Source organism: Neofelis nebulosa, chromosome 4 (assembly GCF_028018385.1).
Source record: "Neofelis nebulosa isolate mNeoNeb1 chromosome 4, mNeoNeb1.pri, whole genome shotgun sequence".
Lineage (NCBI taxonomy): Eukaryota > Metazoa > Chordata > Mammalia > Carnivora > Felidae > Neofelis > Neofelis nebulosa.
In genome coordinates, this window is record NC_080785.1 from 115742927 (window position 1) to 115765751 (window position 22825).

A 22825-nucleotide genomic window follows, 5' to 3' on the forward strand; every position below is an offset into this window, starting at 1 on the left:
TGGCGGAAGTGGATGCCCCCCCCACCAGGTCTTAAAAGCTCAGAAAGAATTCCAAATATCCTACGTAGTCCTACGGCAGGTATGAAAAATTCCCAGCAGCACTTCTAGATATTAATATATATTAAAACACATGTATTCCTCGACTTTTTTACAGTATTTCTCTGAAATGTCTTTCTTTCTTTTGAAGGACCAAGCGCAGTAAGTGCTCTTTTTTCCCTGACAGGACCCAGAAGTTAAGTCCCATCAGCCTTCGCGCGCGACCTTCCACTCTCTTCCTCGGCGCTGCCTGCGGAGGTGGCAGCCATCTGTAACTCGGTGAGTTTTAATCGTTGGCCATCCGCATCTCTGCGGTTTTCAGCTGGTATTGTCGCTTCGTGGTGAGGACGCCTGCCCTTCCGAGCACTCGTCTTGGTGGGCTTTGTCCTTGTCGGTTGGCTGGAGCACGTACAGGAACAGAACGAAGCGGCCCAGCCGATGATGGAGGTTTGCTTTCCAGGGCCACTTGGCCGCCGTACGGAGGCCGCCTGGTGTCTCTCAGAGTTGCCGACAGTTTGAGGCCTGGCAGTGAAGGTCGCCCTTTCGGGTCTAGGCAGCGCGGGCTTGTAGGGACTGTGGAGCCACCAGAAGTTTCCAGTCCGAGGGCAGGAGTATTCCAGTTTTGGTCAGCGTTGTGTTTCCGCGTGTATTTTGTTCACGCTGACCGACGCTCCCTCCTCTGCGGTTCTGGTCTTGGGGTTGCTGCTGCGGCCAGACCGCCAAAACAAAACGATCGATTGCTGCTAGTCGATCGGTTCAGTTAACGAAGGATTTCTGAGAATATAAAACTGCATCCTTGTCTGCGAGGAAATAATGTTTCGGGCGGAGGTGCGTTCGTTTATCGAACACAAAGTTCACGGAGTACCGTGTGCTGAACAAAGGAATCGAAGCAGCGAAGAGAACAAAAAGGGTGCTGCAGTAGGGAAAAAAAACTAGGGTAATCGGGAAGGCCGGTCCTCGGATGATCTTCAGGTAGAACAGGAAGTTCCAAGGCCTAGAAGCATCTTACAAGTACATTATAGTTTTATAGGTCTGTTGTGAGAGAATTGTAGAGCAGCAGCACTCTAGGGGAAATAACAGGTTTCTCTGCTTCCAGTCACTGCAAGCATTCAACGTGCAGTATCCTTTCCATTTTACAGGTGAGAAAACAACTAAGGCTCAGGTTCTTGTGGATTGTCCAAGTTCTGCCTAATGAAAAGGAAATTGGACTGTCTGGGGTTTGGGGCTCCAGGTGTGGGATTTGCTCCCCTGTGCAAGCTGAGAACTTTTGGGGGTCCATTTAATTTTTTTTTTTAACGTTTTGATTTATTTTTGAGACTGAGCATGAGCAGGGGAGGGGCAGAGAGGGAGGGAGACACAGAATCTGAAGCAGGCTCCAGGCTCCGAGCTGTCAGCACAAGAGCCCGATGTGTGGCTCGGACTCGTGGAGTGTGAGATCATGACCTGAGCTGAAGTCGGATGCTCCACCGACTGAGCCATCCGGGGGCCCCCATTTGTTTTAGATTAGCTGTTAGAGCGTGCTTTTTTCTTCAGTGGATGAAGTGACTGCTGACCTCCCAGGATCGCATCTGGAGAGTGGTTCGTATTCTGCCAGCTTCGGAAACGGGAGGGAAAACAAGCCTGGCAGAGGTACCCATTCCATTCCCAGTTTGCTCAGTAGCTGGAGATTGGAAGACACTCTGCAACAATGTTCAAGGCCTGAGCCGGAAAGCTTCCTTCTAGGACTCTGTCACCATCTCTGCTTCTTTCTTGAAGGCATCATGGCTGCCCTCAGACCTCTGGTGAAGCCCAAGATCGTTAAAAAGAGGACCAAGAAGTTCATCCGGCACCAGTCAGACCGATATGTCAAAATTAAGGTATATATGGTCCTGGGATGGAAGTGTTTGTTGGGGTGGAGAAAGGAGCCCCTAAATGGGCTGTTGGATTTATGGTATCACCTGGTCAGAAGATCACATTTGGCAGATGAACCAGTCCAGTTAGTGGAAGAGCTCTCTAGAAACTTAGGTCTGAGTACACCTTATTGGCATTCAGTCACTTGATTATAGTATTAATTGGATGTTTGGCTGTTTTGACATGTCTAGAGGCTTGTATCATTTTAGGTGGCCTTAAGAGGTTATGAGAAGTAGATTATCCGTATTTTAGGATGAGAAAACTTGTATCTTGAGTGCAGTGCTAGAACCCATGCTCTTCACTCTTTACCTTACTGTATACACAATCCCCTCACATTCTATCAGTCTGTAGTTTGTTTTTCCTTTATTTAGGCATGTGGATGTGAGTCTATATTCCTGGTGCTCAAAGGCAGGAGCCCCTATTTTTCTCCACCAAATAAAGGTGAACTGTAACCCAACGACAGCTGTTGGGGCATGTTTCCTTTTCATTGGGTCCCCCTTTTTTCCTCTAAAAGGAAGAGGTGTTGGCAAAGGCACTAACCCTCCTGTGTTTATTTCAGCGCAACTGGCGGAAACCCAGAGGCATTGACAATAGGGTGCGCAGAAGATTCAAGGGCCAGATTTTGATGCCCAACATTGGTTACGGGAGCAACAAGAAAACAAAGCACATGCTGCCCAGTGGCTTCCGGAAGTTCCTAGTCCACAATGTCAAGGAGCTTGAGGTGCTGCTGATGTGCAACAAGTGAGTTGGGCCCCACTTCTGGGTTCAGGTGTCAGAAGTCTGCATCTGTGAGCAATTTTGGTAGGGACTTGATAGAATGCATTTGGAGGAGTTGTATATTCTCTAGGGAGCTTAAAGAATGCTTGTTGGGGGCTTAGAAAGGTTTCCTTTGCTGGAGCAGGGTGAGGGAACTTCCCCTGGTAAGTATAGAGACCTGAGACCTGGAAAGACAGGACTTTGCCTGACAGTAAAAACGCTGGAGGATCCTTTTGGCAGTTCTTTGCAGAATGGTGGCTTTATTTATGTGGAGGTATGGGGGATATAGTGTAGCCTCTTCCAAAATCTCCAGGAATAGATGAGTTGCTGTCTAAGAGCTCTGTAATCTGAGGTAGAGAAAAGGAGGAAGGCTTTGCAATCAGGATGGCTCACAAAGTTGTAGAGATGCTAGAGTGACGGAGGATTCACAGCATTCCTTTCAAGGGTTTTGAGAAAGTTAGACACTTTATGAGCTCTGTGAGAGACTTGGTTTGCTTAGGCCAAAAGGGGGACAGTGGGATGAGAAAACATTTAATGTGGGAAGTTATTTAGATGCTTTGAATTTGGATTGGAGGGAATGGTGTTCTTATATTCCTATTAAAGATACTTGGGCAGCAAACATGAGTTGCAGATGCTGCTGGATGCCAAAGAGGTACTTTTTTTAAATAGCTCGACAGTTTGTGTAAAGAGCTATAGAAATTTTTGGAATTTGTGACCTTTACACCACAAGTTGTATTTCTGGATATTTGTCCTTAAATAAACTGAAAAGCAGAAAATCTTTGTAAGGCTGATCATTGCAGCAGTAACTGAAGGATTGAAAGTGTAATTTGTGAATGGTGGGAGTACAAGCACTGGGTGGAATGTTATATATACACTCAAAATGGTGATCATGTGGGGAAAATGCCTAGGCAGAGGGGAAGGTATTTAAGATGATTCATATGTTAAATATATATATGGACGAGGACCAGAGGAGTTATCGAGGGGGGAAGAAAAGATTTAAGTGTTAAGAACAAAGATGGAAACATTTCAGAATATAGCTACTTTGAGCTTGAGTGAACCTCCTTTATAGAAAATGAAAAAATTCTTTTAGTTTGCTTGTCTGTTAAGCTATTTTGCTGGAGTTCTTAAAGAGAACTCAGTATGCCCCATTGCCTTAGTCACTTCTTACAGTCTTCCTTTGCTGAAATTTCTCCTAGAGTCTTTTTTTTTTTTTTCAGGATTTTCATTTTTTTTTTTCTAATGTTTATTTTTGAGAGCATGAGCAGGAGAGGGACAGAGAGGGAGACACAGAACCCAAAGTAGGCTCCAGCTGACTGGGGTTCAAACTCACAAACAATGAGATTATAACCTGAGCCAAAATCAATAGACGCTTAACTGATTGAGCCACCTAGCTGCTCAAGATTTCATTTTGAAGCAATCTCTACACCAACATGGGGCTCAAACTCGCCTCCCCAAGATCAAGAGTCAGATGACCCACCTAATAAGCCAGCCAGGTGCCCCTACAGTATCTTTTCTTAATTAGCTGTTGATGGCGTCATAAAATGCTTCGGGCCAGTTTGTTACCAAACCAGGGTATGGTGCAGCTGTGAGGAATGAGTAAGTTGGAACAGTATCTGTTAAGCGCGTTAAAGTATAGCTATTTGCTGGGCAACTTCAGGCAATGTTACTTCTCAATTTGAATTTTGTCAGCAGCAAACAAGTAAATTAATGTCTGAGCCAGGAAGCTCCTGGTTTAATCAGACTGTTGGATTCTGCTCTTGGTTACTTTGCAGAGAGTTTTAAAACTTCCTGGGACTAGAAGGATAGAGGAGGACCTTTGAACTTGGAGTCTGGGTCTGAGCCATGATAGCCCTGTCTGTTTCTATATATCTGACTTGGGAATTCATTTCCACCTTTAAGGGCCATGGTTTGTCTGTAAGATGGAGGCAATACATGGATCATAAGGCTGCTGTAAGGATTAAGTGAGAGGGAACAATGAGAGTGCTTTTGTCACTGCCTGGGAATACTTTAAGAGCCTTACTGCTGGTACCATAGATTTTAAGAGAGTTGGGATTCAGGGCTGTGCAGGTCTTGTTCATCAGCCATTTACCAGCGCCTCCTTACTCTACTCACTAACCAATTCTCTTCCAGATCTTACTGTGCAGAGATTGCTCACAATGTCTCCTCCAAGAACCGTAAAGCCATTGTGGAAAGAGCAGCCCAGCTGGCCATCAGAGTCACGAATCCCAATGCCAGACTGCGCAGCGAAGAAAATGAATAGACAGTTTATGTGCACATCATATTGTGTTAATAAAACCATAAAACTACCATCTGGCATTTCCCTCTTTGGTTTTACTCTTCAATTTCCTACTCAGACAAGTTGTCACAGATGTTTTTTTACTGCTGGTTAATACTCCGGAATTTTCCATTTGGAAGAGGTTTATAAAGGATATTTTATTCTTCATAGGGCACAGGCCTCTGGTGCCCAGATCAGCCTTGTCCACTCCATTTGGGGGTAGGGGAGACTTGGCCTTTAGACCAAGGTGGGTTCCTCCCTTAACTGGAGGACCTTGTAGCTCAGAGCAAGTAGTCATTCTTAGGTTTGCTATGTAAAGTTGGATGACATTTACTCTATGTGGTTCTCGTGATTGAGAAACTGCATGAGAGAATCCAGGTGAATCCCTTACTCCCTTACTTATTTGGTGCTGAAATAGCATCCTGTGGCTTCTGTCCTAAATCATGACAGGATGACAAAAATCCCTCTACTATATGATCAGCCTTGGATGTCTGAAGATAATTTGCAGTCTCCCTTTTATAACCTTCCCCTTAGCTGGCTGCTTCAGGTAATTGAACAATTTCTGAAGATGTGGGATCCTTAACATGATATAGCCTCTTGATTGGTATTCAGGATTTAATAATCAAGCTTCCTTTTCAACTACAGCCCACACTCTAGGCAACAATAGCTAGAATTTAGCCCTGTTAATTACAGGCATGCCTCTGGAGGCCCAGGCTTGGTTTGGTTCCAGACCACTGTGATAAAGCAAGTCACACGTCCGACGCATTTTCTGGTTACCCAGTTCATATAAAAGTTACGTTTATACCATACTCAAATTTATTATGTGCAATAGTTTACCTAAATAATGTGCATACCTTAATTTAAAAATAACTTTATTGCAAAAATAACTGCCTGAGCTTTCTATGAGTGGTAATCTTTTTGCTGGTGGAGGGTCTTACCTCGATGCTGATGGCTGTTGACTAATGAGGGTGGTGGTTGCTGAAGACTGGGTGGCTGTGGCAAGTTACTAAAATTAAGACCATGAAGTTTGCTGCATTGATGGAGTCAAGAATGCTACTTCTCTGTAGCATGTAATATGAGCACTTTACCCAGAGAGCTTTCAAAATTGGAGTCCATCCCCTCAAACCCTGCCACTGCTTTATCAACTAAGTTGATGTAATATTCTTCAGTTCTTTGTCATTTCAACAGTCTTTAACAGCACCTTCACCAGGAGCAGATTCCATCTCAACTCCACCGTTAAAAGTTTTTCTCATGAGATTATAGCAATTCCGTCACCTCTTCAGGCACTAATAGTAACATCAAAGATCACAGATCATAACAAATAATGAAAACGTGAACTGAGGAAAATATGACACATGAAATGAGCAAATGGTGTTGACAGATGTGGCTGGACGCAGGATTCCCACAAATCTTCAGTTTGTAAATGCAGTATCTACAAAGCATGATAAAGTCAGGCATGCCTGTGTAAAGTTAGGGTACCACTTTACTAAGAACTGGTAGCAAGTGGCAGTATATAGTCCTGGGATATGGCATGTAGACTCCAGAACAAGACAACTGCATACAGGGTGTTTTTCCCTACCAACCTGGTCAACTGAGCAGAAAGAACTACCCTGGTTATAATTTTCTTGGCAGGCTAGCCATGAGCGGTTTTAAGTCCCTTAGAAAAAGGTCTTACAGGTGGGCTGCCTCCAGTTCAAAACCTAGTCTGAAACATTTGAGTAAATGTTGGTCATTTTCATGATTTCTTTAAACTGACTTGGGGAAACATACGGATGGTGACATGCCTAGTAGAGGAACTGTGCAGAGAGAAAGTAACAAGGATCTCTTATTAACCTGGGACAGTACAGAAAATTCTTTTAATCTGTCGCTTAATATTTGTGTCTTCAATACTAAAAACTAGGGACATGTTCAAAGTCTTCCTCCGAAGGACACAAACCAACTGGTTACACCTATAGGAGGGGTGGCGTGAGAGGTGGTCTTGCTTCCTTTGTGCTTTCTGGTTTCCCATTTGACTACATAAGCGTTTTGAAATTAGAAAAAAAAAAACAGATCTAATTCTCTATCCCAACCACCTCCCCTGCAAAAACACCAATTTCTGAATCATCACTACCAATTGGAAAAGGAAGCATTTTGAATTCTAAAATGCAAGAAGCTCAGAGAAGTAGCTTTAGTTTTTCAGATGGCCAGCCGAAGCATGAATTTTTGGCCTATCAGATCAAGTGAAGTGAAAAGTGGGAGAGGTGTGAGTGACACTGGTGGGAAAGAAGGCCAGCCGGCTGCCTCCTAACCTTTCACAGCTGTGAGCACAAGAGTATTTCTAAACACTACTTAGTCCTCTGTAAGGCAGGGACTCCCCAGTTTGAAGGTATAGACTGCCCAGTGTGAAGTCACACATCCACTATTTGTGCCGAAGGGCTTGGAAAAATGTCCATGCCCTGTTGCTTTGAATGACTGTCCTGAGTTACAGGGTCCAACTGTTGGCAGCCTTGCAGCTCCTGCTGGGGGCCTCGAGTTGGGGTCCCTGGAGAAGGCACTGTAAGCCCCGACCAGGAGCAGGATGGCCCCCCAGTGAGATGAAGAAAGGGCAAAAGCAGAGGCCTTTGGCCAGCATGGGGACAGTGAGGCCTCAGGCTTGGGTAGGCCCCCTTCTCTTGGTAAGGGCCCACCTGGGGACTGGGGAAGCACTAGCTGAGCTCCATAGAGTCTGTGCTGGGGGCTGAAGCAGAATCCTTCTGGATGCTCTCAAAGAGGGCAGCAAGTTCGGGGTTGGATCGGATTTGGGAAGAGAAGTCAGCCATGATGGGGCTTTTCCCTACTTCCGGGATGGTCAGCAGGGCAGCCACAGCCCTCATGGCGGAGCGTTTCAGCTCATCTTGCTTCTCAAACTCCTGCTTCACGGAACCAGCTTTGACCTAAAGTGGGAAAAAAACGAGCCATCCTTTACTGAGCCTGACCTGGCCTGGCATCACAGCCTCCCTCACTAGTCTCTGGATTCCTCTCAACCACCTGTAGTAAGCTTTCCCAGTTTAAATCACAGCATACCCCCCTACTTCAGTCTCCTGTCCTGAGATTTCTCCTGCACTTTTACACTGGTAGGTTTCTCCAGAGGGTGATTCTTTGTCATTCAAATCAACTTCAAAGTCACCTAGGGGGCCTCGGACCAGCCAATCTAAACTGTCCACCTTTCTTTTCATTAATAAGTAATTTGATGGGGGCACCTGGGTGGCTCACTCTGTTAAGCCTCCGACTTCATTCAGCCCACGGCATGATCTCCGGTTCGTGAGTTCAAGACCCGCATCAGGCTCTGTGCTGACAGCTCAGAGCCTGGAGCCTGTGTCTCCCTCTCTCTACCCCTCCCTCACTCACACTCTCTCTCTCTCAAAAATAAATAAACATTAAAAAAAATTAAAAAATTAAAAAATAAATAATTCAGTGGTGACAATTGCTATAAAGTGTTAATTGTCTCCTGCCCCTGATAGGAGATTCAGCCTATGTTTATTCACTGTGCTTAAAAACAGACTCTTGGTATCATATGACTTGGTGGTACCATCTGACTTAATTGAATGAATGGATCACTATGACAGTCATCTAGCTGGCCTGGCTTCTTCCCCCCAACTCAGGTGCCTGGCCCTGCAATCTCTTCGGCACAGCAAATACCTAAAACTGCCTTGTCTGCCTTGTTTTTCATCCCCCACCCTCTTCCACTTATTTAGAGGATCTCAGAATTCCCCCCACTGCTTATGGAATAAAGTCCAAATTCCTCTCCATGCCCCTGACTTCACCCAAAGACTCTTTCCCTTGAAGAGTCCGGTGTAATGGTTAAGAGCTTGGCATTGGGGTTGAACAATCAGGTTCAAATAGCTCTGCCCTGTAAGAGCTGTGACTTCAGGTGGTCATTCTAAGCTGTACTTCCCTTTCTATATGTAACAGCCTCCTTTCCATAGAGTTGCTTTTAAGGATTAAATGACTTAACACAGTGGGGCACCTGGGTGGCTCAGTCGGTTGGGCAGCTGACTTTGGCTCAGGTCATGATCTCATGGTCCGTGGGTTCAGGACCCGCGCTGGGCTCTGGGCTGACAGCTCACAGCCTGGAGCCTGCTTGGGATTTTGTGTCTCCCTCTGTCTCTGCCCCTCCCCAACTTGCGCTCTGTCTCTCTGTCTCTCAAAAATAAACATTAAAAAAAATAAATTAAAAAAAAATAAAAAGCTTTTGGTTTCCAGAGCTTTGTAGGTTTCAGTGGATGAGGGATCGTGGACTTGGATGCAGCAAGTTTTCATCATAGTGCCCCACACACAGTGCCCTCTGGGCAGCCAGAATGAGTGGCCTCTGTGTGGGCCTCAGATCAAAGCTCCTCTTGCCATCTTAGCCGAGTGGAAGGGTGTCCTGATGCTGCAACACCATTTGCAGCCTTTCCCTGTGAACTGGGATTTTTCTCCATGCTGTATAGCTCCAAGAAAACTAGAAGTGATTTGGCCTTTGAATCTGTCAAGACTGCAATGGCCCTGCAGAACCACTGTTTTCTATGACTTCATACCATGCATAGGTTTACAAACTGAAGCTTAAAAGGTAGGTTTCTATTAAGAAATTACCAATTTTATCTGTTTTAGCCACAAAAGATTTCATTTTTTTGGAAAAGGTTTTGCTCTTTTGCAACTTGAAAATCACTGTTCTATAGATCTCTCTCCTCTTTAAGCTCCAATCTGAAATACTCTGCCCTCGTTTGGTTAATTCCTACTCTTTCAAAACCCAGATTAGTTCTTTCAGTCAACAGATAATTACTGGGCACCAGGCTCTGTTCCCAGTGCTGCAGCTTTCCCCCAGGCCTTCCACTCCAGATCCCTCCCCTGACCCTTGAGGCACTCCAGCCTAGCAGCAACTCTGCCCTGGATCAATCACCCGATCAATGGTTTCTATCTTTCCAAGAGAATAACTCAGTGTTCCAATTAGGATGTGGGAGTAGGGAATGCACCATGTTCAATGTGGTATCCCTAGTACCTTGCTACAAGGGCCGGCACCCAGGAAATGTTTGATGAACGAAAGAAAGGTGGGTGTGAATCCCAGCTCTGCAATTTACTAGCTGGGTAGCCCAAATCAATAACTGCACCTCTCTGAGTCTCTGTTCCTCTGTGTATACGGTGGTGACAATAAGAAGTACTTTATAGGGTGACAACAACAGTTAAATGAAGCACTTCATATACTACCCATAAATGGTAACTGAATAATCTGTAGGTGTGCCCAGGGCTAGGCAGGAGGGCTTACCTTGGCGGTGCAGGTGGCCCTGAGTGGCTCAATGAGCCGGTCCACCCTCTGCAGAACAGGTGCGGGACACAGGGTAGCCAGTCGGGCCAGCATGATGAAGGTCAGCATCTGCCCCAGAGGAAGGAGACAACGTTCACAGTGAAATGGCCAAAAGGAGCAGAGCCCAGGGAAGATCAGAGGATCTGGTACCAATACCTGGAGCTCAGGTCCAAACTCTAGCACTAATTCCTGCCAGGGCCCTGCAACAGTCTCTCCCACTCTGGGCCTCAGTTTTCTTATCTATAAAATGTGAATGGCAGTGGGCACCTGGGTGGCTCAGTTGGTTGAGCGTCTGACTTAGGCTCAGGTCATGATCTTGTGGTATGTTAGTTCGAGCCCCACGTGCTGACAGCCCAGAGCCTGGAGCCTGCTTTGGATTCTATGTCTCCTTCTCTCTCTGCCCTTCTCCTGCTCATGCTCTGTATCTCTCACTCAAAAATAAATAAACATTAAAAAAATGTGAATGGCAATACCCACTACGCCAGCTACACTTGGCTGAGGAGGATCAGATAAGAAGAAGCACCAGGGAGGGGGCTACTCTCAAGCTCAGATGCTTACAGAGCCAGGCAGACACTGTCCATGAGTGAAGAGGGCCAGATGGCAACTGGGAAGGAGTTAGGAGTCCACACTCCAGACAGCGGCTGTCAGCTCCAGCCCGTTGTGGCCGTGGGAATGTGGCCCAGGGCTCATGCACTGTTTTCAAAAGAAACTGACTTTCACGTAAAATCTCTCAACTTTTAAATACTGGCACCCAGTTAAAAAAAAAAAAACAACCAACTGCTCTATGAGCCAACTAAACACATCTACAATCCTGGTCCAGCCTGCAGGAGAATAATGGTGACCCCTTTCGAAAATGGTGAAGTTCCTACAAACATGCAGCATAACGGATGGTTGTCTGAATTCTACACGCCCTACCCATCCCTACCGGATGTCCACCCTGCCCTGACCCCCCCGCAACCCACAGCAAAGGAGGGGGACCAGCAAAAAGCATGGCATCACACAGCACATGCTGTGACCCAGGGCTCCTCCATTTCCCAGCTGGTGCCCTGGAACCACACAGCTCTCTGGCCTCTCCCCTGTAGAGTGGGCATCATAAACCCACTCTCTAAGGGTGTGGTGCAGACTCACCCTCCTCAACCCACCCTCCTCAACACCAAAAGGAGCCTAGACATAGGAGTCCAAATGTTGCACTGATGCCCAGGCCTTGTCCTGTGCTCTCTGGAGGGCAGGCAAGAGGGCCATGTGGCCAGAAGGGGTAAGAAGGGAAAAGCATGGGGGAAATGCCTGTAAAAACTGGCTTTTATCAATCAACAGCGGGCCTTGGGCATCTCTCACATCAGTGCAGAGGGACCTGGCTCACTCTTCTTAATGCTGCTAGCATTCCAAGACCAGAGGTACCCAGTTTATTGAGTGAGCTTCTGATAGGTGGACATTTGGGAAGCTGCCAGCTTTCCCCAACTCTCAGAACAATCTAGAACATAAAACTCCAAACATGTTTTTAGGTGTCAGTCTAGAGGCTCTGTTCACAGAGATGGAACTGCTAGGTCAAAGGTGGGTCTCAATTCTAAATTTTTCTAGCTACTGCTAAACCATCCTCCAAAGAGCTTGCCCAGTGTAGACTCTCCTCAAAGGTGTTTGAGAGGCTGGCTCTCTTTCTTATTGAAAAAGAACAATGCAGTTATTTATAGGGGTGCCGGGGTGGAGAGTGGGGGACAAACAAGCAATGGGCCCCAGTGGTGCCTGCTCTCCCCTTCGTACAGGGTGGCCATAGGTTTGGCAGGGAGCCCATCCTACCCGGATATCATAGTGGTCCTTCAGGCCATCCTCCACGTGATTCAGGAACTCGCAGATGTCCAGCCGGCCCAGGCAGCTCTCAAGCAGCGAGTACATGCATTCAAAGGCTGCCTTGCGCACGTCCAGCCCATCATCCACTGTGTGCTTAAAGGGCCCCATTTCTACCTGCAGGAGGGAAGGGTGACAAGGGTTATGGGATGTGACTCTAGGGTGTAAGAACACCTCCCTTAGTTCCTGCTGCACACCCCACCTCTGTTGTTCAGTACTGTGTTCTGTCCCCAATCTCTTGCCTTTCCTCAGCCTGCAATGCCCTTTGATAATAACAGTAACAATAATTATTATAGTCTACTGAGCAGTTGTAATGTGCCAGCCACTGTGCTGAGTACTTGACAAATGACATGTTACTCAAGCATCACAACAGCCCCAGGAAGACAGTGTTATATTAACCCCACGTAACATAAGAGGAAACTAAGGCTCAGAAAGGTTAATTAATTTTCCCAAGAACACATAGCGAGTAAGCGGCTGAACTAGAATTAAAAGCCCGGGTCTCTGAAGCTTTTAACCACAAGGCTCTGTTCTTAATGGTACTCTCATTCTCATCCCTCAAAGCCCAGCTTAAATGCCCCCTCTTTTGGGAAACTTTCCTAACCCCTCTAAACATAGTCGCTTCCTCTTCAGCAATGCCAGGTGGTTTTTTTGTTTTTGTTTTTTTTAAAGAGAGAGAGAATGGGCAGGGGAAAGACAGAGAGATAGGGAGACAGAGGCTCCAAAGTGGGCCTGCACTGACAGCAGCAGGCCAGATGTGGGGCTCAAACCCACGAACCATGAGATCATAACCTGAGCCGAAGATGAATGCTCAACTGAGTGACCATCCAGGCTCCCCAAGACATTTTTATTATACTATGTGATGATAGCTGTTAATTAACTTTTAATCTGTGCCCCTTAAATCCTTATTGCACCAAATAGGCTCTATCTCAGTAAATAATCGGCAGAATGGGTGTCTCTATCCTTTAGGTGGCTGTGAGCTCCCTAGTGGCAGCTCTGATCCAGTTCTGATCCTGGCACTCTGACACAGTGCTGGTGCTCAGTGAATGCCTGCTGAATGTTGAGCGATAATAAGAACCACCGACATTTACTGAGTGCCAACTGTGTGCCAGGAGCAGCCCTGAGAAGCTGCAGGACATAACTCATTGAATCTTGTCAACCAACCTATGATGCAGACACGAACTATTTTCCTCATTTTTCCCAAGAAGAGAAACAGACTCAGAGCAGATTAAATTGTCCCTAGGTCAATGTGCCCAGGGTCACACAACCTGGAAGTGGAGGTGCAGCATTTGACCCAGGCCACATGGCCCACGTGCCTGCTCTGAAGAGCTTGACCCAAATCCTTGTCGCAGCTCCGCCAGTCAGGCCTTCATTGGCCTTACCTCTCGGATGAGGTCCCTGCGGATCTTTGTCTCCTGGTAGAGGAGGGGCAGGATGTCATCCAGCAGGTCCCGGACCAGTGAGGGCTTATTGTGCACAGCCGAGTTGAAGAAAGCCAGAGTGGCCCGGCGCACATTCAGGTCTGGGTCCTGCAGGCTCTCCATGAACTCTCCTGAAAGATGAGAGGGTGTATGAGGGACGGCTCAGCCAAGACGCAAATCACCTCTACCCCAACCTCAGTTACCTGATTACTGTGAGCTGGGCAGACTTGGCGGAAGGGGGGCAAACGTGTTCTGAGCATCTACTTTCTTACCAGGCACAATGAGTCCTCAAAGCACAAGTAAGAATGTGAACTAGAGTCTGGCCTGGGTTCAAATCCAGGTTCCACTATTTCCTAGCTATGGGACCTTGGATAGCCTCAATGTCCTCATCTATAAAATGGGGGTAACAGCAGTACCCATAGTGTAGGACTGTTTCCAAGATTTAAAATGTAGTGATATCTATCTATCTATCTATCTATCTGTCTATCTAATATACCTAATCTATCTAAAATACCTAGCAGAAAGCTTGGCACAGAGCAAGGATTCTATAAACGTTAACTTGATATCATTACAGATAAGGATCTTGAAGATCAGAGAGATAAAGAAACTTATACTTTCACACAGCACTTCTCTGAATATACCTTTCTGTATAGTTTATAGACTTTTTAAGGACTATGTTAATGTCTCATTTGCTCTATAAAGAAAATCTAGAATAAGCGGAATCCTTAAAAAAACAAAAAACAACAAAAACTGCGATCCTAACAGTATTTTAAATGATTAACATAACCACCAGGTTAGGAAAGAATGAAACAACTCACCCAAGTAATTTCCAAAGTATTTTGACTAGTTGCCCTCCGGCTAATGACAAAAGACCTATAAACAGATACTGACTATTCACAGAGATAAAAGTTAGCAATTGTCAGTCTACTTTCTGTGTGTTCCAGGATTAAGCGTATAAATATCTGGTAGACAGCAGGGCTGTCTACCCTGTAAGAGAAGGGTATGGAACGGAAGAAGGCTAGAAGGAGCCCTGCAGTACTGGACTGGAAGAGCAGGTAACACATGTACATGTGTGTCTGTGTACATACATTCACACATTCACATACTTCCTAGTTCTGTCTGTTAAGAGGACCTTGAAGCAATGGCACCCCAGTAGCAATTAGCACACCTAGTGTCTAGATCTTGGATTCTAAGTACCATTCTCCACTAAAAAGAATCAGGTCTCCCTGAACAAAGGACTGATTCCAGAGCTGAGGCAGCAAAGGTTCAAGGTAAGTGTAGGGCATCTTACTGGGCCAAAAAGTAAGGATATGTTCAAAGGATGATGGAAACACATCAACAGAACATAGGAACCAGTCCGAAGGGCTCACACTAGCCACATCTAAGACAAGCTTAAGAATCAAAATAAATGAAGACAGTAAATAGTTATAAATCACTGAATAAAACAGGAACCCATGAGTCTATAACGATATGAATAAATCAATGAATAAATAAATGGGGGATAAGGAAAAGTTCTTCCAGAGAACAGAAAGCAATCTAACAAATATGGAAGGAATGCTGAAATTAAAAGTCACCATTTGGCAACTGTCAGAAATCACTGAATCAGGAAAGAAACCACAATGGATGCTAAATGTGGTGGGCAGAAATTTGATGAACAGGATGTTTTGACAGACTCAAAAATACTTATTCATTCCAAAGGAAAAAGTAATTTTAGAGTGGAGAACCTGGAAGTCTCCACCTTAATCAGGTTATCAGAGTTACCATCACCAGTCATGGGGAAAACTGCCATGCTGTGCTTCCCAATACAATGCCCTGGGAAGAACATAAAGTCTCCCAGCAGAGCAGGATTCAAATCCAGAGCCGGTAACCTCTGGGGCTCTTCTACTGTGTCCTGGTGGGGAACCTGGCAAGACTGGAGTTCAAGTCGCCTCTCTGAATCTCTGCCTCCTCATCTGTAACATGCGACCCTCAAGCAAGGGAGAATGAACTACGGTGAGGTATACCAAAGGGCCTAGCCTTATATCTGATATGCAGTGAGAGCACGAAAACTGTGGTTCAACCATACAACAAGAAACAAACACCTAGGCAGAGGTCCCTAGGACTGCTAGCCATGGACGGCTCAGGCAAGATGAGGGAATTCAGAACTAGGGGCAACATATGCCCACTGGGTCAGGGGATGGGATGAAGTTGCTGTTGATATTGCTGTGGCTTCTAGACATGTTCTCCAATTCAGAGTGTGGCCACACCTGCTGACCCCTGGTCTCACACAACAGTGCCCTGGCAAGTGTGGATCAGAATCCCCGTTTTAAAATTTTTTAAATATTATTTTAGAGAAGGGGAGGGAGGGACAGAGGGAGAGACAGAGAGAATCTTAAGCGGTACTTAATCTATGCTCAGTGTGGACCCCAATGTGGGGCTTGATCCCACGACCCTGGGATCATGACCTGAGTCAGACGTTCAACCAACTGAACCACCCAGGCACCCCAACACTCCCGGTTTTTTTTAATTTTTTTTTTTTTACATTTATTTATTTTTGAGAAACAGAGTGAGACAAAGCATGAGTGGGGTTGGGCCAGAGAGAGGAGACACAGAATCTGAAGCAGGCTCCAGGCTCTGAGCTGTCAGCACACAGCCCGACATGGGGCTCAAACCCATGAGCTGTGAGATCATGACCTGAGCCGAAGTCGGATGCTCAACTAACTGAGCCACCCAGGCACCCCGTCACCCCCGTTTTAGAGCTGGGGATGAGATGACCTGTCCATGCTCACACAGCCAGAGAGTAGGAGAGCCAGGCTGTCAACCCAAGACTGGCAGACTTCAGAATCTCTCCACATTCCACCAGGCTGTGCTGCCTGTGTGAGAAGGGCCAGACTCCCAGTGTGATCCAGTTACAGGCCTGCAGGCTCAGAGCTGTGAATGTCTGCCTTCTCTAGGAAGAGCCTAGTCCTGCAGAGTTCCAAAGAGAGGGCTCACCAATGAAGTCTGCTTGGGCTCCTAAGTCCAGAAGACTCCTAAGACAGGGTATGAGCTGGGAGCCACTCTCCCCAATTCCAGTAGAGCTCTACCTAGCTTGAAGCCCACCGAAGCCAATGCACGTGAGAGGCTGGTGGTTTTCCACGTGTAAGAGACTGTGTGTTCATGGAGTACCTTCCCCCCAGTAAAAAATGGGGCCTCTGAATCAACTTAGAACTTGCAGATAAGGGTTCTTACCCCCTTACACTTTACAGATGAGGAAATGAGGCTCAGAGGTCAGAAGGGGCATGTTAGGCTCACCCAGCAATTCAGTGGCAGCACAGGGATTTGAACCAGGCCCTGCTGCCCTTCATAGAGGTGAGGTAGCCTCCTGGGCCTCAGACTCCCCTTAGCTAATGTGTAAGAAAAATCAGCCTGGACTCAAAGGCTGGGAGGAGGGGACGAGCGGGGCTGGGGGTAGAGGAGTGGGGGTGCTCACCGATGAAGCTCTTCAGGAGGGGGTCAATGGGATGGGGCTGGTCAGAGATGAGGAACTTGACTGCTGTGATGACAGTGCTCCGTGTGTGTGGCCGACCTGCAGGACAAGAGGCATCAGCTTGGTAAGCGGCAGGGACAATCCTAGACACTCAGTAAATGACGGGGTCTCTGAATCAACCTTAGAACCTACAGTTAAGGGTTTCTCACCCCCATTTTACAGATGTGGAAACTGAGACACAGGTCAGAAGGTGTTGAGGCTCTCTGCCTCCCTGGGAGACAGAACTGGACCCTTCCCCATTCAAAACACCCATCTTGGTGAAGTCAATGCCCTTCCCCTTGGCAGTCTAAAATGCATCCCTAAATTCTCCTGTGGTGGCTGAGAAGAAAACTGCCAGTTCTCAGGTAACCACACTGCAGGATGCACACAGGGAACCAAGAACCCAAGACAGTGGTCAATCCATAGTCCAAAGAAAGCCCTTTGCTCAGGCCTTGGGGCTGCGTTCTACTTTTCAGACACATTATCCTCAGGATGGTCCTATTGATTAACAATAAATGGTAATATAAATCAAAACATTTCATAAAAATCATTATTAATCTCTGACTTACAGATGAGGAAAAAAACCCAGAAAGGTTAAGTTCATATCTAAGGTTACACAGCAGATCCAGAATTCAACGGCTGAATCTGAGCCCTGGCTGGGCCCTCCTCCTCAGGCCTGCATTCTCTAAGCAGGCGGCAGGTGTGCTCCAGGCAAGCTGAAGGCCAAGGGGATTCCAACAGAACTCAGAACATCCCGAAAGCTTGGGAATGGAGAAGTTACTTACTTTTCCGCTTGCTTTCTGAATATAGAGGCTGAAAAAGGGGTGGGGAATACACTTCCCATTATGGTGAAACAAAGAACCCAGCAGCTGCTCCCTCTTCTCTACCTCAGCACCCAATAGTGAGGGGTTAAGGTTGTTTCTGTCATTTAGCCCTTACATTCGAGTCAGAAGAAAGTTTACACTTTGGTCCCAAGGTGTGAAAACAGAAAAGAGTTACTGACTTGAGACTTACAGTTCTTTCCTCTTTCTCTATCCTGACTGGCTTATGACAAGATTCAGTGTGGCTCATGAAGACATGGACAACAGAACAGGATTAAGTGAATTTAAGATAAGAAAAACGAGGGGCGGCTGGGTGGCTCAGTCAGTTAAGCTTCTGACTTCAGCTCAGGTCATGATGTCACGATTCATGGGTTTGAGCCCTGCATCCGGCTCTGTGCTGACAGCTCAGAGCCTGGAGCCTGCTTCAAATTCTGCGTCTCCCTCTCTCTCTGTTCCTCTCCTGCTCATGCTGTCTCTCTCAGCCCTTCAAAAATAAATAAAAACATTAATAAAAAAATATTTTTTTTTAAATGAGAAAAACGAGGCCAAGGAAAAACACAGGCAAGGAAGTGAAAGGAAGACTAGAGTGAGGGCAGGGAGAGCCACCTAGGAAGTCCCATGAACTTGCTGGAAGCAGGCCATGAGTCTGGCTCTAAGCTTCCAGGCAGTCGGTGGTAAAAAGGCAATGTGACCGCTTAACTGGTTCAACAGGGTGCATGAGGCAGAAGTGAATCAGGGCTTGGAAATGGCGGGGCTGCTCCTCATATCCTAAGACTCTGGCCCCTCAAGCTTCCTTGTGAACAGCCCTGTGAGTGTAACAGGCAATGTCCTCAACATGTTCTTCTCGTCCATGCAGTGGTGTGAGCCACCAAGCTGCTTCTTATAAACCCAGCAGCCCAGTGAGGGCTTAACTGTGATCACGAACATAACAACAGCAGTTTTTACTTAGTATTAATTACATACCATATGCTATACCAAGCACTCTGCCTGCGTTATGTGAATAAATACACCCTCTGACTCTCTCAGAGGAGCAGCTGGCCAGCTCAAGGCCTGGAGGCCTTTCATTCCCAGGGGCTTTCACTTACCCAAGAGCCCCACAGCCCCACCTGTCTGCTTTCTTCCTCCCTGAGTTTCAGAGAGCCCTGATGTGCCCTTACCGAACCACACAAAACCTGCCCCTGGTTTTTGCTGGACCCTCCCCAAACCCTACCAGTATGGCCCCCGGTCCTACCTAGTCTATACTGACATTTGCTCCTGGCTCAAACAAACCCAAGAGAGCTGCACTCCCTGCAGGTCAAGAACTCCTTTTATTAACTTGTGCCTGGAGCATGAGGCTGTTGTCCACACCAAGGAGTATGAAGGCGGCATCATGAAAAACTTTTTTGTAGGGACGTATTAAGGATTCTGTCTCCTCCATCCCAGAGAGCCCCCAGGAGGGGGCCTACACGTCTCAGGAAACACTGTGTTTTTAATGGCTTCTCTGCCTTTGCCTTATCCACACCAAGACTCTTCAGATCTAATCACTTGAATTAGCTCCCTGTGAGTGAGCCACTTGGGAGAAACTGCCCACCTCTGATCTGGACTGCCTTTGCCCACACCTGTGCCCCTACCTGCAGCAAGCTGCTTCCGGAATCGGGGCAGAAGGAATGGAGGGTTCACGAGGACCAGCTTGCCGATGCACTCAGCCACCACCCCCCGGGTGCCCTCCTCAGCACCCTCACAGCGCTGGAACAGCAGGGCCCAGATGTCCTCGGCGTAGGGCTTCAGGCTGTCAGGCTGGGCGGCCCCCAGGGCCTCCCTGAGCGAGTGCAACAGCAAGTACTGCCGCCGGGGCTCAGCCTCGATCTGCCCCAGCAGGAAGGGCAGGAAGTCAGGCAGGTTCCCGGCGCCCACGCGGCCCAGTGCATAGGAGGCGGCCGCCCTCACGTCCTCACTGGGTGACCCCAAGGCTTCCAGGAGCACTGCCTTCAGCTCCCGCTGGGGGCCTGGCCCGGCCACCTGGCCCACCTCAGCCAGTGACAGGAAAGCCAGGACCTTGACCCCTGTGCTCGAGTGGGGCGACCTGGCATCACAGACCAGGCGGTTTGCCGTGCCTGCCGCCTCCTGGGGACAAGCAGCTGCAAGGGCTGCCACACACCGAGCCAGAGAGTGGAACACCTGCTTGTGCAGGCCCAGCCCGCCGTCCGCAGCCTGTTCGTAAACAGGCGCAGTGAGCATGCTGATGAGCTCCTCGTAGTCCACGCACGGGGGGCGCGTCCCCACCAGGGCCTGCAGGAAGCCTTCAGCAGCTGCCAGCACACTTGCTGGCAACAGGGGTGAGCGTAGCAACCGCAGCAGCTCTGAGAGCACAGGGCCGCTGACCTTGGCCAAAGACGCCGGCTGGGCCTGGGTCACCGTGGCAAGGAAGTCCACAGCCAGCTGAGCCACATGCATGTCGTTCTCACTGACCAGGGCAGGCAGCTCGGCCAGCACGGCCTGCACAGCACACGGAGGGAGGCTCAGTCCCTGGCTCTGGGTCAGGGCATCCAGGGCAGCCAGTGTGGCCAAGCGCAGCGCCCGTTGGTTCTTTCGCAGAAACGAGGCCAGAATGGGCAGCGCCTCAGCCACGATGGGCTGCAGGTCAAGCCGCAATGGGGACAAGGCCACCAGCGTCAGTGCCTTGACAGCAGGCAGCCGGGTGATCTCATTCCGCAGGCGGTCCAGAAGGAGCAATAGTGATGGCTGTAGGTCATCCCCAAGCCGGTCACCCAGGTGGGCCACAAGGTGGCCCATGCAGGCAATGGCGCGCTCCTTCACCTCCTGGTCCAGGTCAGTGGCACGGAGCCGTGCTAGGGTGGCTGCAGACATTTCTCCAACATATGGCTCAGGGTCCAGCGTCCAAGGCCTGTCCAGTGGCCACAGGGCCCGCACCAGCTCCTGGAGCACCAGTAGGGCCTCAGCTGCAATCTTGTAGAAAGGGTCAGCCACGCAGGCCATCACAGGTGGCAGGAGAGTCGGCAGGTGTGAATGGAAGGCCTCAGCTGGCTCTGTACTCAGCAGCCCCTGCAGGAAGGCCAGGGCATCCATCCGGATGGTGGAAGAGCTGGAACGGTCCGCCAGAGAGAAGACAATGCCTGTGGGGTGGGTGCAAAGGTTAGGGAGCCCCAGGCAATCCCTGGATATGGTGGGGGGGGGGGGGGGGGCGGAGCACCGGCAGGCATGTGAGCTGGACCCAGGCCCCAGGGCTCTTATGTTGCAGATCCTGAAAAATCAGGGCTTGGCCAGAGCTGAGGGACACAAGGCCAGGAAACCCCCCTGAAACCAGAAAGAAGGGCCTGCACCCCAGCTTTGTTCTCACCGCTGGCAGTGGGGAGCCACCATAGGCTGCTGAACAGGTTACCCATGGGGATTGAGGCCTGGGGTCTGGGTTCTGGAAGAGCCCAGGCTGAGAGATACCTGGCTGTAGTCCATCCTACCTGCTACCAACACGGGCATGTGCTCTGCCAGGCTGCCAGGGAGGACGCCTGCCAGCTCGGTGAGGAGGCTGAAGCAGCCCTGGCGGGCCCTGACACTCCGATCCTTAAGCTGCCGCTGCAGGGCCTTGATCACAAGAGGCACCTGTGGGCAGTTTGAAGGAGAAACGTGACCACCCGGGAAACCAGGGCATCCCACCAACCACTGGGGAGCTTTGCTTGGGCACATGCCCATGGAGGACCCCCAGTGTGAGAGGATCACTCCATCTCAAGCTTTCCATCACTCGTTCCATACACAGACCCTCTGTGGTAGGAACTATTCCTGGGCTCTCTTTACAGATAGGGAACAGGCAGAGAGAGGTTAAGTGACTTGCTCAAGGTCACCTGGCAGTCTGGCTCTCACCCATACACTCCATAAGGGGGAAGCAAGGAGACCCCTTTCCCTTCCCTGGGTAGATTCTCTCTCCAGAGGAGCCCATCTGTTCACCGAGCTTCAGATTCCAGTGAAGCAAAGACTCCCAGATCTCCATCTCCAACACCAGATTCATGTGCTAACCGCCTGTCTAACCTCAACGTGGGCATCTGAGGACCTGGAACCTTAAATGTCCAGAACGGAACTCTAGATATTCCCTTCTCCACCAGGTCAAGGAACTGCAGCCCATGTTTTAGCCAGACCCTGGAACTCACATAGACACCTTCCTGTCCCTCACCCTTCACATCCAATTTGACATCAAGACCCAAATACTACTCCAGTCTGACCACTCCTCTTGCCCCTACTCCCAGCCCGAAGCGCCATTCCTTTCACCTGGACAGCAGCAACGGCCTCCTGTTGGCCTCCAGCATCTATTCTTTCCCTCCCTGTGACAATTCATTTCCCACACAGCAACCAGAGTGAGCTCCTTCAAATGGGAATGGGATCCTGTAATTCCCCTCCTGTGGCTTCTAGGCTCTTAGAATAAAACTGAAACTCCTTCTTAGGGGGCTGGAAGCCCTATTGTCCATCTGCCCCTACCCTGTGTGGTTCAGGGGCCAGGCCTTCACCTGCCATGCTCCCCACTATACTCAGCACCTAACACAGGGCCAGACACACAGTGGGTGCTCAGTGCGCACATCTCACTGGGTGGACAGATGGTGCGGTGGTGGAGGGATGGAAGGGTGAGCAGGTGGGAGGGTGAGTCATGAGTGCAGGAGCAAGGATGGGAGACAGGAGGAGGCATGCCCACCTGGCCACGCAGCATATGCAGGTTGCTGCCTGTTTGGGTGGGCTCCTCCATGGCCTCCAGCCACCCCTTTGGGGGCCGTGTCTGCCGCAGCAACACAATGTAAGCCCCGAAGACGTCAGCCTTGACATTCTCCTCGCGTTCCTTGAAGCGGTGGATGAGTGCAGGCGCCAGGGTGCAGTGGAAGTCAGACAGCAGGTCGGGCCGAGAGCCGATCAAGGCGGCCATGCACTTGGCCGCTGCCCGGCGCACCTTCCAGCTCATGTCATCATCATCACTGTATTCGTCCTCACTCTCTGGGGCATGAACAGGACACCCATGTGTCCTGG

The 22825-nt window shown here is 48.7% G+C and overlaps 2 protein-coding genes and 1 non-coding gene across 4 annotated transcripts in view; 2 read left to right on the forward strand and 1 right to left on the reverse strand.

The window, feature by feature from the left end:
* The first annotated feature begins 188 nt into the window (after positions 1-188).
* RPL32 (ribosomal protein L32) lies at positions 189-4998 on the forward strand. Its single transcript, XM_058725946.1, has 4 exons — positions 189-315; positions 1792-1892; positions 2486-2667; positions 4813-4998. The coding sequence occupies exons 2-4, from the start codon at positions 1797-1799 to the stop codon at positions 4940-4942; spliced, it is 408 nt and encodes a 135-aa protein (XP_058581929.1). The 5' UTR covers positions 189-315; positions 1792-1796; the 3' UTR covers positions 4943-4998.
* LOC131511243 (small nucleolar RNA SNORA7) lies at positions 1587-1726 on the forward strand. The gene has a single exon (XR_009261438.1). It is a non-coding gene; the product is annotated as a small nucleolar RNA SNORA7 (small nucleolar RNA).
* Positions 4999-5754: 756 nt separating the features above from the next.
* Positions 5755-22825, reverse strand: part of CAND2 (cullin associated and neddylation dissociated 2 (putative)) — a 33586-nt gene continuing 16515 nt past the window's right edge. For both annotated transcript variants that reach the window (XM_058725929.1, XM_058725928.1), the window contains exons 8-15: positions 22500-22792; positions 21280-21421; positions 19435-20937; positions 16968-17063; positions 13478-13647; positions 12051-12215; positions 10218-10325; positions 5755-7869 (exon numbers count right to left, since the gene is read on the reverse strand). In XM_058725929.1, coding sequence (XP_058581912.1) covers positions 7642-7869; positions 10218-10325; positions 12051-12215; positions 13478-13647; positions 16968-17063; positions 19435-20937; positions 21280-21421; positions 22500-22792 — 2705 coding nt within the window. In that variant the 3' untranslated portion in view covers positions 5755-7641. The remainder of the gene's footprint in view (positions 7870-10217; positions 10326-12050; positions 12216-13477; positions 13648-16967; positions 17064-19434; positions 20938-21279; positions 21422-22499; positions 22793-22825) is intronic.